Genomic DNA, 12,390 nt, shown 5'->3' on the forward strand with positions numbered 1-12,390 from the left:
CGTAAAGATTTTAAAACCTTGGATTGTAAGGTTTGGATAGTGATATCTTCAAGCATGGTTAACTTAGAAGCGTGAATGTAGGCGGGTTGTGTGGAACTACGTAAAAATCTTGTGTTTGATTTGTTGCCCCTTACCTCTTTAAAATTGTTCATTGTTATAGTTATTGTTATTAGCTGGTTGAAGTACAAATTGATATTGGAATGTGATTTTATTGTTTAGTAATTTGTAAAATCTCAATTCACCCCTTTCTTGGGTTGACTTGTTGAAATTTCAAATAAAGATTAAAATTATAAAATAATTAAAGGGATTTTAAGAAGTTTATGGAGGAATGCCAATTAGGGATGATAAATTGCGGGTTTAGGCTTGGGCCTAGGCCTGTGCTTTGGAAGGAATGCCCAAATTAAGAATGGTAAATTGTGAACCAGGGTTAGGCTTTTCCAAGCCCAGACTCAAGTCCAAGTTAGGGAAAGCATGAGGGCATGCCTAGGTCGGGCCCATTGCAAGCCTAGCCTCAGCCTAATCATTGACATATTTTTTAATTATTTTTTAAATATTGTAAATTTAAAATGAATTTTTAAAATCAATAATGAATTAAAGAAAATAACTATTTCAAAATAAAATAATAAATAAAATAAAATGAAGCTAATAAAAGCTTACAGATTTAATTTTTTATTATTAGATTATCTAATTAGTGCACCCTTTTTCTTTTTTTATTTTTAAATTTTAATTTATAAATTTACCTTTTTTTAAAAATAGAGGGCTGTACTTATTATTTTAAACTTTTATCTAGGCCCTTATGCAAAGAACTGGGCCAATGCCCGCGCAGCAATGACAAAAGATCTCGCACGAATTTTGTCTCAATTTAATGCACCCAAATTTAAGGATTTCAAATTGGGTTCGGATCTAAATATCAAGGCTCGATTAAATTCGGGTTAGGGTCCAAATTCAAAAATAAAAAATGATTTTATTTACATAGTTTTATAAGACATGATTTTGGATTATATTTATTTTATTATTTATATAATTATATGGTTGAAACCTTGGGTAAGTTTTATGTTTACATTAAATTTTAATATACATGAGCGGTTATGTCCATTTTTTCAATTTTAAATTTTCGTAAATATAAAAAAATCTTTAAAAAATTATAAAAAAATATTTAAAACATTATGGATTTGGGCTTAGATAAAAGCTCGACACACCATGACTTGAATGAGGTCGGTTCAGCAGATCCAAAATTCAAATAAGAGTGGAGCTATTGGCACCCCTACATTATTATTACAAAACCCCACTTTAAATAAAATTACAATTAAGGACAATTAAAAATTAAGCACATATAGATTTTTTTCCAGCAAATTACTTAATTCATAATCAATCATTTTCAAAAAAAAAATCTATATGTTACTTCTTATTTAACTAAAATAAATTGTACAAATTTAGAATAATCTATTGTTCTCTTTTGATTTCTTATTGATTAAATATTTTTATACTTAAAATTGCTTTGAAATTATAATTTGAAATATGTGTTATTTCAGCCAATGATTAACACTAAAAACGTTATCACCCATATAACTTTTTAATTTGTGTGTAGAGTAATAATAAAATTGAAAATAATTAAAAAATAACACAATAATACTTTGAGTTTTAACAATAAAATAAATCAAATGAAAATTAAGAACTTAGAAAAGTGTATCTTAAAAAAAAAGGTATTTTTAAAAATAAAATGAATATAACTAAAAAGGGGTGCCAATAGTCTAACTCTTCAAATAATCGATTTTTTTTTTTGGATTGGGCTTGATGCATTATCATCCTTATGCCCACGGGCCTAGGCCCGGGCTTTTTTTCTTTGCCGACCTAATGCCGGTAGTCTCACTCATTTTAATGCTACATAGATAAATTTCAATTTCTATTTAAACGATAACGGCGGTGTAAACCAGCATTACGTAATAAAAATTACATAACAAGGAGAGATTATACAATCCCATTGCTACTCCGTAAGTACTTTCTTCTTTTCTCTCTTAAGTTTCCATTTAAATCTTTGCTAGTTTCAGGATTTTACCTGGGTTTTAATCATTATAACATAAACCCTAGACCTGCTTTATAATTACTCCTCATTGTTTTTAATTTAGGGTTTTGTCGGATAAATTATTACTTGAATGAATAAAAGCTACGAGTAACTTTCAAGCGTTAAAAGCTTCAGAGCAACGTTAGGGTTTTGTTTCAAAATCTTTGTGATAAATAATGGAGAAGAATCTGGGTGGTGGTGCCGAGGCACACGCTCGATTTAAACAGTATGAGTACAGAGCAAACTCTAGTTTAGTGTTGACAACAGACTCTCGTCCACGTGATACTCACGAGCCCACTGGTGAGCCAGAGTCTCTGTGGGGGAAGATTGATCCCAGAAGTTTTGGTGATAGGGCTTTTAGAGGTAGACCCCCTGAACTAGAGGAGAAATTGAAGAAATCTGCTAAGAAGAAGAAGGAGCGTGACCCGGATGCTGATGCTGCCGCTGCATCTGTTCGTCAGAGCAAGAGACGCCGTCGTCATCTCCATGATGAAAGTGTGCTTACGGCATCTGAGGAAGGGACTTATCAGCCCAAAACCAAGGAAACTAGGGCTGCTTATGAGGCTATGCTTAGTGTTATTCAACAACAGTTGGGTGGCCAGCCGCTCAATATTGTTAGTGGTGCTGCTGATGAAATATTGGCTGTCCTTAAGAATGATGCTGTAAAAAACCCTGATAAGAAGAAGGAAATTGAGAAGTTGTTGAACCCCATACCAAATCATGTGTTTGATCAGCTTGTTTCTATTGGGAAGCTTATTACTGATTACCAAGATGCTGGTGATGCTGCTGGTAATGATGTCGCTAACGGTGGTGAGGATCTTGATGATGATATGGGTGTGGCCGTTGAGTTTGAAGAGAATGATGATGATGAGGAAGAGAGTGATTTGGATATGGTTCAAGAGGAGGATGAAGAGGAAGAGGAAGATGTGGCTGAGCCCAATGCTTCTGGAGCTATGCAAATGGGTGGTGGGATTGATGATGATGATGAATCAGGTGATGCAAATGAGGGCATGAGTCTTAATGTCCAGGATATTGATGCTTATTGGCTTCAGAGAAAAATCTCTCAAGCTTTTGACCAACAGATTGATCCGCAGCAGTGCCAAAAGCTTGCAGAAGAGGTTCTTAAGATACTTGCCGAGGGTGATGACAGGGAAGTTGAGAATAAGCTGCTTTATCATCTTCAGTTTGATAAATTCAGTCTGATTAAGTTTTTGTTGCGTAACCGGTTGAAAGTTGTATGGTGCACTCGTTTGGCGAGAGCCCAAGACCAAGAGGAGAGAAAGAAGATTGAGGAGGAAATGATGGGTTTGGGTCCGGATTTGGCTGCAATATTGGACCAGCTGCATGCCACAAGGGCTACTGCTAAGGAGAGGCAAAAGAACCTGGAAAAGAGTATTAGAGAAGAGGCTCGCAGGCTAAAGGATGAGAGTGCTTCAGATGGTGGCAGGGATAGGAGGGGCCTTGTTGATAGAGATGCAGATGGTGGTTGGTTGGGCCAGCGTCAGTTGCTCGATCTGGACACCCTTGCTTTTCAGCAAGGTGGTCTTTTTATGGCAAACAGAAAGTGTGATCTTCCTGAGGGGTCTCAAAGATTCACAAACAAGGGGTATGAAGAAATTCACGTGCCAGCTATGAAGCATAAGCCATTAGATCCCAATGAAAAGTTGATAAAGATCTCTGAAATGCCAGAATGGGCACAGCCAGCTTTCAAAGGAATGACACAGTTGAACAGAGTGCAGAGTAGAGTCTATAAGTCTGCACTCTCTTCCGCCGATAACATTCTGTTGTGTGCACCCACTGGGGCAGGGAAAACTAATGTTGCGGTGCTTACCATACTTCAGCAGTTAGCATTGAACAGGAACGATGATGGTTCATTCAACCATAGCAATTATAAGATTGTCTATGTGGCACCTATGAAAGCTCTTGTTGCTGAAGTTGTTGGGAATTTGTCCAATCGTTTGCAAATGTATGATGTTAAAGTGAGAGAGCTGAGTGGAGACCAGACACTCACTCGCCAGCAAATTGAAGAAACACAGATAATTGTGACAACTCCTGAGAAGTGGGATATTATTACAAGGAAATCAGGGGATCGCACCTACACGCAGCTTGTCAAACTGCTTATTATTGATGAAATTCATCTGCTTCATGATAATAGAGGACCTGTGCTCGAAAGTATTGTTGCCAGAACTGTTAGGCAGATTGAAACCACAAAAGAGCATATTCGGTTGGTTGGCTTATCTGCTACCCTCCCTAATTATGAAGATGTGGCATTGTTCTTACGTGTGAATTTGGAAAAGGGGTTATTCTATTTTGACAATAGTTACAGACCTGTCCCTCTTTCCCAACAGTATATTGGGATCCAAGTTAAGAAGCCACTGCAAAGGTTTCAGTTGATGAATGATTTGTGTTATGAGAAGGTAGTGGCTGTTGCTGGAAAGCATCAAGTTCTTATTTTCGTCCACTCGAGAAAGGAGACAGCAAAAACAGCTCGGGCAATACGAGATACTGCACTTGAGAATGATACCCTTGGTAGATTCTTGAAGGAAGACAGTGTGAGCCGTGAGATTCTACAAAGTCACACGGATATGGTCAAGAGCAATGATCTAAAAGATCTTCTGCCTTATGGTTTCGCAATTCATCATGCTGGAATGACAAGGGGTGACCGTCAGCTTGTTGAGGATCTTTTTGGTGATGGGCATGTACAGGTATTGGTTTCCACTGCAACCCTTGCTTGGGGAGTGAACTTGCCTGCTCACACTGTGATCATCAAAGGAACTCAGATTTACAATCCAGAGAAAGGGGCATGGACAGAGCTCAGTCCTCTGGATATCATGCAGATGCTTGGTCGTGCTGGAAGGCCTCAGTATGATTCATATGGGGAAGGGATTATCATTACTGGTCACTCTGAACTTCGCTACTATCTTTCTTTGATGAATCAGCAGCTCCCTATTGAAAGTCAGTTTGTGTCCAAGCTGGCTGATCAGTTGAATGCAGAAATTGTCCTTGGAACTGTACAAAATGCTAAAGAAGCCTGCAACTGGATTGGATACACTTATCTGTACATTCGAATGTTACGAAATCCTGCACTCTATGGTTTGGCACCTGAGGTTCTCAAAGAAGACATAACACTGGGGGAGAGGAGGGCTGATTTGGTAAGCATCAAAGCCTACACACACACAAACACAAACACACACATATACGGTATATTAGTTATGTTTGCATGTTCTGTTATTCTAATTATTATTATTATTTAAATAAGAAACTAAGCATGGCCTATTGTCCTAATTCGTTGGATCTAACCTGGGGGATGTTGTGCTGTTATCCTACTACTACTACTACTATTATTATTATGTTATTATTCTGCCTTTGGTTGGGGGTTGGGTGTGGTTGCCTTTTTTTTGTTTTTTGGGGGGGAACTGCGATGGATTTACATTCTTTCTTTCTGTTTGACTAACATCGATTATGGTAACAATTGTGTTTCTCTATTTGAATGCAAACCTTCACTGATACGGCCCGCAATTTTTTGCCAAGACGAAATAACTTTCTAGTTGTATTTGTTATGTAAGGCAATGTTACTCTTCTTTCACTGAATATTTTTTCCATGGGCACTGTTCACTGGGAACGTATACATACAAGGACATATGAAGTTGTTGTCTATGCATGATAATTTCCAGCCTGGACTAACTTAATTGTTTGTCTTTTGAAGATTCTATTGTTTTGAGTGTCAGTAATTCGAAAAAGGGGGCAGCTAGGGGGGGTGTAGTATGTTTCTGAACCTAGTATTTATTACTATGATAGCATTAATGTCCATCCTCTAGATTCCTGTTGTGGTTTTATGATTCATCTCATCAGGCATTGTGTCTGTTAATTTATTTAGATCATTGTAGTTATCTCATTCAATTTGATGCTTTTCCCAGGTTCATACCGCTGCCACTATCTTGGACAGAAATAATTTGGTCAAGTATGATAGGAAAAGTGGATATTTCCAAGTTACAGACTTGGGTCGTATTGCCAGCTATTATTATATAAGTCATGGGACAATATCCACATATAATGAGCATTTGAAGCCAACAATGGGGGACATAGAGCTTTGTCGGTTGTTCTCTCTCAGTGAAGAATTTAAATATGTCACAGTGAGACAAGATGAGAAGATGGAACTGGCAAAGCTTTTGGATCGCGTTCCCATCCCCGTTAAGGAAAGCCTGGAAGAGCCTAGTGCCAAGATTAATGTTCTGCTGCAGGCATATATCTCCCAGCTGAAGCTTGAAGGGCTTTCATTGACTTCTGATATGGTGTTTATAACACAGGTTAGTTTTCTTCTTGTTGACATGTTCTTTAGTTTCTTTCCTTGTTGCTATTAAACACAAGATTTTTAATGTTTTCTTACTCATTTCTTTCCATTCTTGATCAGAGTGCGGGACGTCTTTTGCGAGCTCTTTTTGAGATTGTTTTGAAACGTGGCTGGGCACAACTGGCTGAGAAAGCATTGAACTTGAGCAAAATGGTTACCAAGAGAATGTGGAGTGTCCAAACACCTCTTCGCCAGTTCAATGGAATTCCAAATGAGATTTTAATGAAGTTGGAGAAAAAAGATTTTGCATGGGAAAGGTATTACGATCTCTCACCACAGGAGCTTGGGGAACTCATCCGGTTCCCAAAGATGGGTAGAACGCTTCACAAGTTTGTCCACCAGTTCCCAAAACTAATCCTTGCAGCACATGTCCAGCCAATCACTCGCACTGTTTTGAAGGTTGAACTCACAATAACGCCAGATTTTCTGTGGGATGACAAGGTTCATGGATATGTGGAGCCATTTTGGGTGATTGTGGAGGACAATGATGGTGAATACATTCTTCATCATGAATACTTTATGCTGAAGAAACAGTATATAGAAGAGGATCACTCTCTGAATTTCACTGTGCCTATTTACGAACCATTGCCGCCTCAGTATTTTATCCGTGTTGTTTCAGATAAATGGCTTGGGTCACAAACTGTTTTACCCGTCTCATTCAGGCATCTTATTTTACCAGAAAAATATCCACCGCCTACAGAGCTTTTGGACTTGCAGCCTCTTCCTGTGACAGCATTGCGGAATCCGTTATATGAAGCTCTGTATCAGGGTTTTAAGCATTTTAATCCTATCCAGACTCAGGTCTTTACTGTGTTGTATAATACGGATGATAATGTCTTAGTTGCTGCCCCAACAGGGAGTGGAAAGACCATATGTTCAGAGTTTGCTATATTGAGAAATCATCAAAAGGCATCTGAAACTGGTGTCATGCGTGCTGTGTATATTGCTCCCCTTGAAGCTCTTGCCAAAGAACGTTACCGTGACTGGGAGATAAAGTTTGGCCAGGGTCTTGGTATGCGTGTGGTTGAATTGACTGGGGAAACAGCTATGGACCTGAAGCTTCTTGAGAAAGGTCAAATAATTATAAGTACTCCAGAGAAATGGGATGCTTTATCACGCCGCTGGAAGCAGAGGAAATATGTCCAGCAGGTTAGTCTTTTCATCATTGACGAATTGCACCTGATCGGGGGTCAAGGTGGTCCTGTTTTGGAAGTGATTGTTTCGAGGATGAGATATATTGCTAGTCAGGTGGAGAACAAGATCCGTATCGTGGCTTTGTCTACTTCTCTTGCGAATGCAAAGGATCTTGGTGAATGGATTGGGGCTACCTCCCATGGCCTTTTCAATTTCCCTCCTGGTGTTCGTCCTGTGCCCCTGGAAATACACATTCAGGGAGTGGATATAACCAATTTTGAAGCTAGGATGCAAGCAATGACGAAACCCACATTCACTGCAATTGTGCAACATGCCAAGAATGAAAAGCCAGCTCTTGTATTTGTCCCTTCTAGAAAGTATGTCAGACTCACAGCTGTGGATCTGATGACATATTCAAGCATGGACGGTGATCAGAAATCAGCATTTCTACTGTGGCCTGCTGAAGAGGTGGAGCCATTTATTGATAATATCCAGGAGGAGATGTTGAAAGCCACTTTACGTCATGGAGTGGGCTATCTGCACGAGGGATTAAACAAAACAGATCAAGAGGTTGTATCGGCTCTGTTTGAAGCTGGCAAGATTAAGGTTTGTGTTATGAGTAGTTCAATGTGTTGGGGAGTGCCATTGACAGCACATTTGGTGGTTGTCATGGGAACTCAGTATTATGATGGGCAGGAAAATGCTCATACAGACTATCCTGTTACAGATCTGCTACAGATGATGGGTCATGCCAGTCGACCTCTGCTTGATAATTCTGGGAAATGTGTCATCCTTTGCCATGCTCCTCGTAAAGAATACTACAAGAAGTTCCTGTATGATGCTTTTCCTGTTGAAAGTCATTTGCACCATTTCCTGCATGATAATTTTAATGCCGAAATTGTCGCTGGAGTTATTGAAAACAAGCAAGATGCAGTGGATTATCTTACTTGGACATTTATGTACAGGAGGCTCACTCAAAATCCAAACTATTACAACCTCCAGGGTGTAAGCCACAGGCATCTCTCTGATCACCTCTCAGAGCTCGTTGAGAACACTATAAGTGATTTGGAAGCAAGCAAGTGTATCATTATTGAAGAGGATATGGACCTTTCCCCTTCGAATCATGGCATGATAGCTTCGTACTACTATATCAGTTATACGACTATTGAGCGCTTCAGTTCTTCTTTGACTCCCAAGACAAGGATGAAGGGTCTTTTGGAGGTTCTTGCTTCAGCATCAGAGTATGCACAACTACCTATTCGACCTGGAGAGGAAGAGGTGGTTCGGAGGTTAATTCATCACCAGAGGTTCTCATTTGAGAATCCCAAATTCACCGATCCACATGTCAAGGCAAATGCCCTTCTTCAAGCTCACTTCTCTAGACAGCAGGTGGGAGGGAACCTAAAGCTAGACCAGGAAGAGGTGCTTCTTTCTGCTAGTAGATTGCTTCAGGCAATGGTTGATGTGATTTCAAGTAATGGTTGGTTGAGCCTGGCACTTTTAGCAATGGAAGTGAGTCAAATGGTGACACAAGGCATATGGGAACGTGATTCCATGCTACTACAGCTCCCACATTTTACGAAAGATTTGGCTAAGAGATGCCAAGAGAACCCTGGAAAAAGTATAGAGACGGTGTTTGATTTGGTGGAAATGGAAGATGATGAAAGGCGTGAGCTTTTGCAGATGTCGGATGTGCAGTTACTTGATATTGCTCGGTTTTGCAATCGTTTCCCTAACATTGACATGTCATTCGAGGTGCAGGACAGTGAAAATGTAAGGGCTGGGGAAGACATTACATTGCAGGTGGTTCTTGAGCGGGATCTAGAAGGAAGAACAGAGGTGGGACCTGTCTATTCTAACAGATATCCTAAAGCCAAAGAGGAAGGCTGGTGGCTTGTTGTAGGTGACACGAAGACTAACCAATTGCTTGCCATCAAGAGGGTGTCTCTTCAAAGAAAGTCCAGGGTAAAGCTTGATTTTGCTGCTCCTGCAGAAGCTGGAAAGAAGACATACACGCTCTATTTCATGTGCGATTCATATATGGGCTGTGATCAGGAATATGCCTTCACCGTTGATGTCAAAGAAGCAGGGGAAGAGTAAAGAAAAACCTGTCCGCATTGCAGTTTTTGTTACTTTATAAACTCCTGATGTGTGTGCTATGATGACTTGATTGAATGCACATGAACATGTTTTAACAAGCTTGATGCAATCTGATCTTTAAAACTGTCCTTTTCAGATTTATAAATGGTCCATTTAGTAGCTACAACCTCCTTAAAACATGCATTCATCTTTATCCCGAGCATCAATTACATTCAAATTGTGGGAAATTCTGTGACTTTAGAGCTGGTGGTAGGGACAAGAGAAGCTGTGATGGCTTTGTCATCCTTCTTGGGAATTATGGCTTTGATGTTACTGGTCTGAGAAAGGATCCTCTGGCTTTCGAGAAATACTGAAAGCATGTTACGTCTTCTATATCAGTTCTGTTGATTTTTACTTGATGTCATTCCTGCCTAGTGTAATCTTATCATGTTGTTAGGATTTCATGGGGTGTCTGTTCAATTGAAGTACAGGTTAGAGCTTGATTTTGTTGCTCCTAAATAAGCTGGAAAGAGTACATGCACACAGTATTTCATGTGCGATTCATATATGGGCTGTGACCAGGAATGTCAGAGAAGCAGGGGAAGAGTGAAGAAAAACTTGTCTGCCTTTACAATAGTCTCTGATTTAATTGCTGTATTTTGTTACTCTATGAACTCTTGATGTGTGTGCTATGATGACTTGATTGAATGCACATGAACATGTTTTAGCAAGCTTGATGCAATGTTGCATATTAGTTTTTTGTCGGGAATACAAACATTTTTTACCTGGAGTTTTCAAGGCTTGTTTTTGCCTGAGAATAGCAGGAGTTGCATGGGAGTTACAGGGTTATTTTTCCCTGGGACTCGCACTTATGTTTGCTAGATATGTAGTATGGCTTTCTTTTCGCTTGAGAATAGCAAGGTTAATTTCTGCCTGAACATTTTTCTGAGAATACATAGCTTATTTCGCTTGAGAATTTATTTTTGCCTCAGAATATCATGACTTATTTTTGTCCGAAAATTTAGAGGTTTCTTTTTGCATCGAATTAATAGGCTTATTTTTTTCTGAGAATTGCAAGGCTTTCGTTTTCCCTGAGAATAATTTTTGCTTAAGAAATTACGGGACCTTTTTTCTTCCCCATTTTGCCTGAGGATAATAACATTGCTTTTTTTTTTTTCTTCTTCTTATGAGAACGGTAAGGCTTATTTGCCTAAGAATGGTATGTTGATTTTACTGAAGTTTTCGAGGTATTGTTTATTTTTTCCTTGTTTCGAAAAGTGTTATTTTATTTTTCGCCAAGGAAAAAAGAATATGCAACTATGCAATTCCAAGGAAGAAAAACCACTATTGGGAGTCTTTCCACCATGCATTCATCACTTGCAGATGTACGGGAAAATGGTCAAAGTTCCCTTTATGTTTTTAGTAAAACAATAAAGGGGAATGCATCAGAAGAAGAAACAGCAGCAGCATTGCTATCTTTAATGGCTTGAATAGTAGTAAAACAATAAAGGCAAATGCATCAGAAGAAGATGCAGGAGCAACATTGTTATCTTCAATTGGCTTGAGTAGCAGTAGCAATAAGAAGCAGTAACAATACTTAATTCTCACAAAATCAAACCAACGAAGGCACATTCCTGAAAGTAATAAAGAAACAACAAGGGATCACATATCATATGCAGCCCATATTGGAGAATTATAACAATCAAGTAATTTCTTTATTAAAACAACTCAACTTAATATTTATTACTCTTTTTTTTTTATTACACCAAAGAAGATTGCTAACTTCTTGATACATAAACCAAAGGGGAGAGAGGTTATTTATGCATGAAACAAATCAATCACGACCACATATTACTTTATTATTCTCAACTACACATCTAAACACCACAAATCTTACTTACCAAACCTATTAGCATAAATCTTACCTACCACCTAGGCTCATCTAACTTAGAAAGTTTAATGAGATGGTCAACTACACATCTAAACACCACAAATCTTACCAAATCTATTAGCATAAATCTTACCTACCAGGCTCATCTAACTTAGAAAGTTTAATGAGATGGGCTAGACTTTGTGTTCTTTTGACTAGGCTAGAAAACATGTTTATGATACAATGCCCTTTTTAAACTTGTTTTATGACACCCAATAAAATTCTCAACTTAAAGAAGTCTTTTTACTTTGTGATTTGACATACTTTGCTTGTACTTCATTTCTTTTAATGCACTCTTATATGAAATGGTAGTGATGATTAATATGTTTACTTCGATCATGGAGACAGTATTCTTAGCTATGACAATTGCTGATTTGTTATGGAGGAAAATCTCCTTAGTTTCTTCTTGTGACAAACCCAACTCTTTCAGTAAATGTCTTAGCCAAATTGCATGACAAATACTTGATTCTTTAGCTAGATTGCATGAGAAATACTTTATGTAAGAACAATTATGTACTTAGCTTCACAGGTAGAAAGTTTAACAATAGGTTCCTTCTTCGACATTCATGTGAAAGTAAAATCTCCCATAAAGAGCACAAATCTTGTGATCCTCTTTCGATCATCTACATCTCCACCCCAATCGCTATCACTATATCCAGCAAACTTATAGTAAAATCTAAAGACCACTCATTTTAAAGCTATAAAAAAATTCTTCACTATATCAAAGGTACAACTGATTTCAGTTTGTTATACTCATTCTCTAAAGACTACAAGCTTGTTGAATATAGCAATAGCAATAGGGTGGAAATGTAGATGATAGAAAGAGCATTACAA

The 12,390-nt window shown here is 38.4% G+C and overlaps 1 protein-coding gene across 1 annotated transcript; it reads left to right on the plus strand.

The window, feature by feature from the left end:
* Positions 1–1,883: 1,883 nt before the first annotated feature.
* Positions 1,884–10,357, plus strand: LOC102617292 (DExH-box ATP-dependent RNA helicase DExH12-like). The gene is made up of 4 exons (XM_006480342.4): positions 1,884–1,991; positions 2,127–5,214; positions 5,980–6,369; positions 6,474–10,357. The coding sequence occupies exons 2-4, from the start codon at positions 2,239–2,241 to the stop codon at positions 9,645–9,647; spliced, it is 6,540 nt and encodes a 2,179-aa protein (XP_006480405.1). The 5' UTR covers positions 1,884–1,991; positions 2,127–2,238; the 3' UTR covers positions 9,648–10,357.
* The last annotated feature ends 2,033 nt before the right edge of the window (positions 10,358–12,390 follow it).

Source organism: Citrus sinensis, chromosome 6 (genome assembly GCF_022201045.2).
Source record: "Citrus sinensis cultivar Valencia sweet orange chromosome 6, DVS_A1.0, whole genome shotgun sequence".
NCBI lineage: Eukaryota > Viridiplantae > Streptophyta > Magnoliopsida > Sapindales > Rutaceae > Citrus > Citrus sinensis.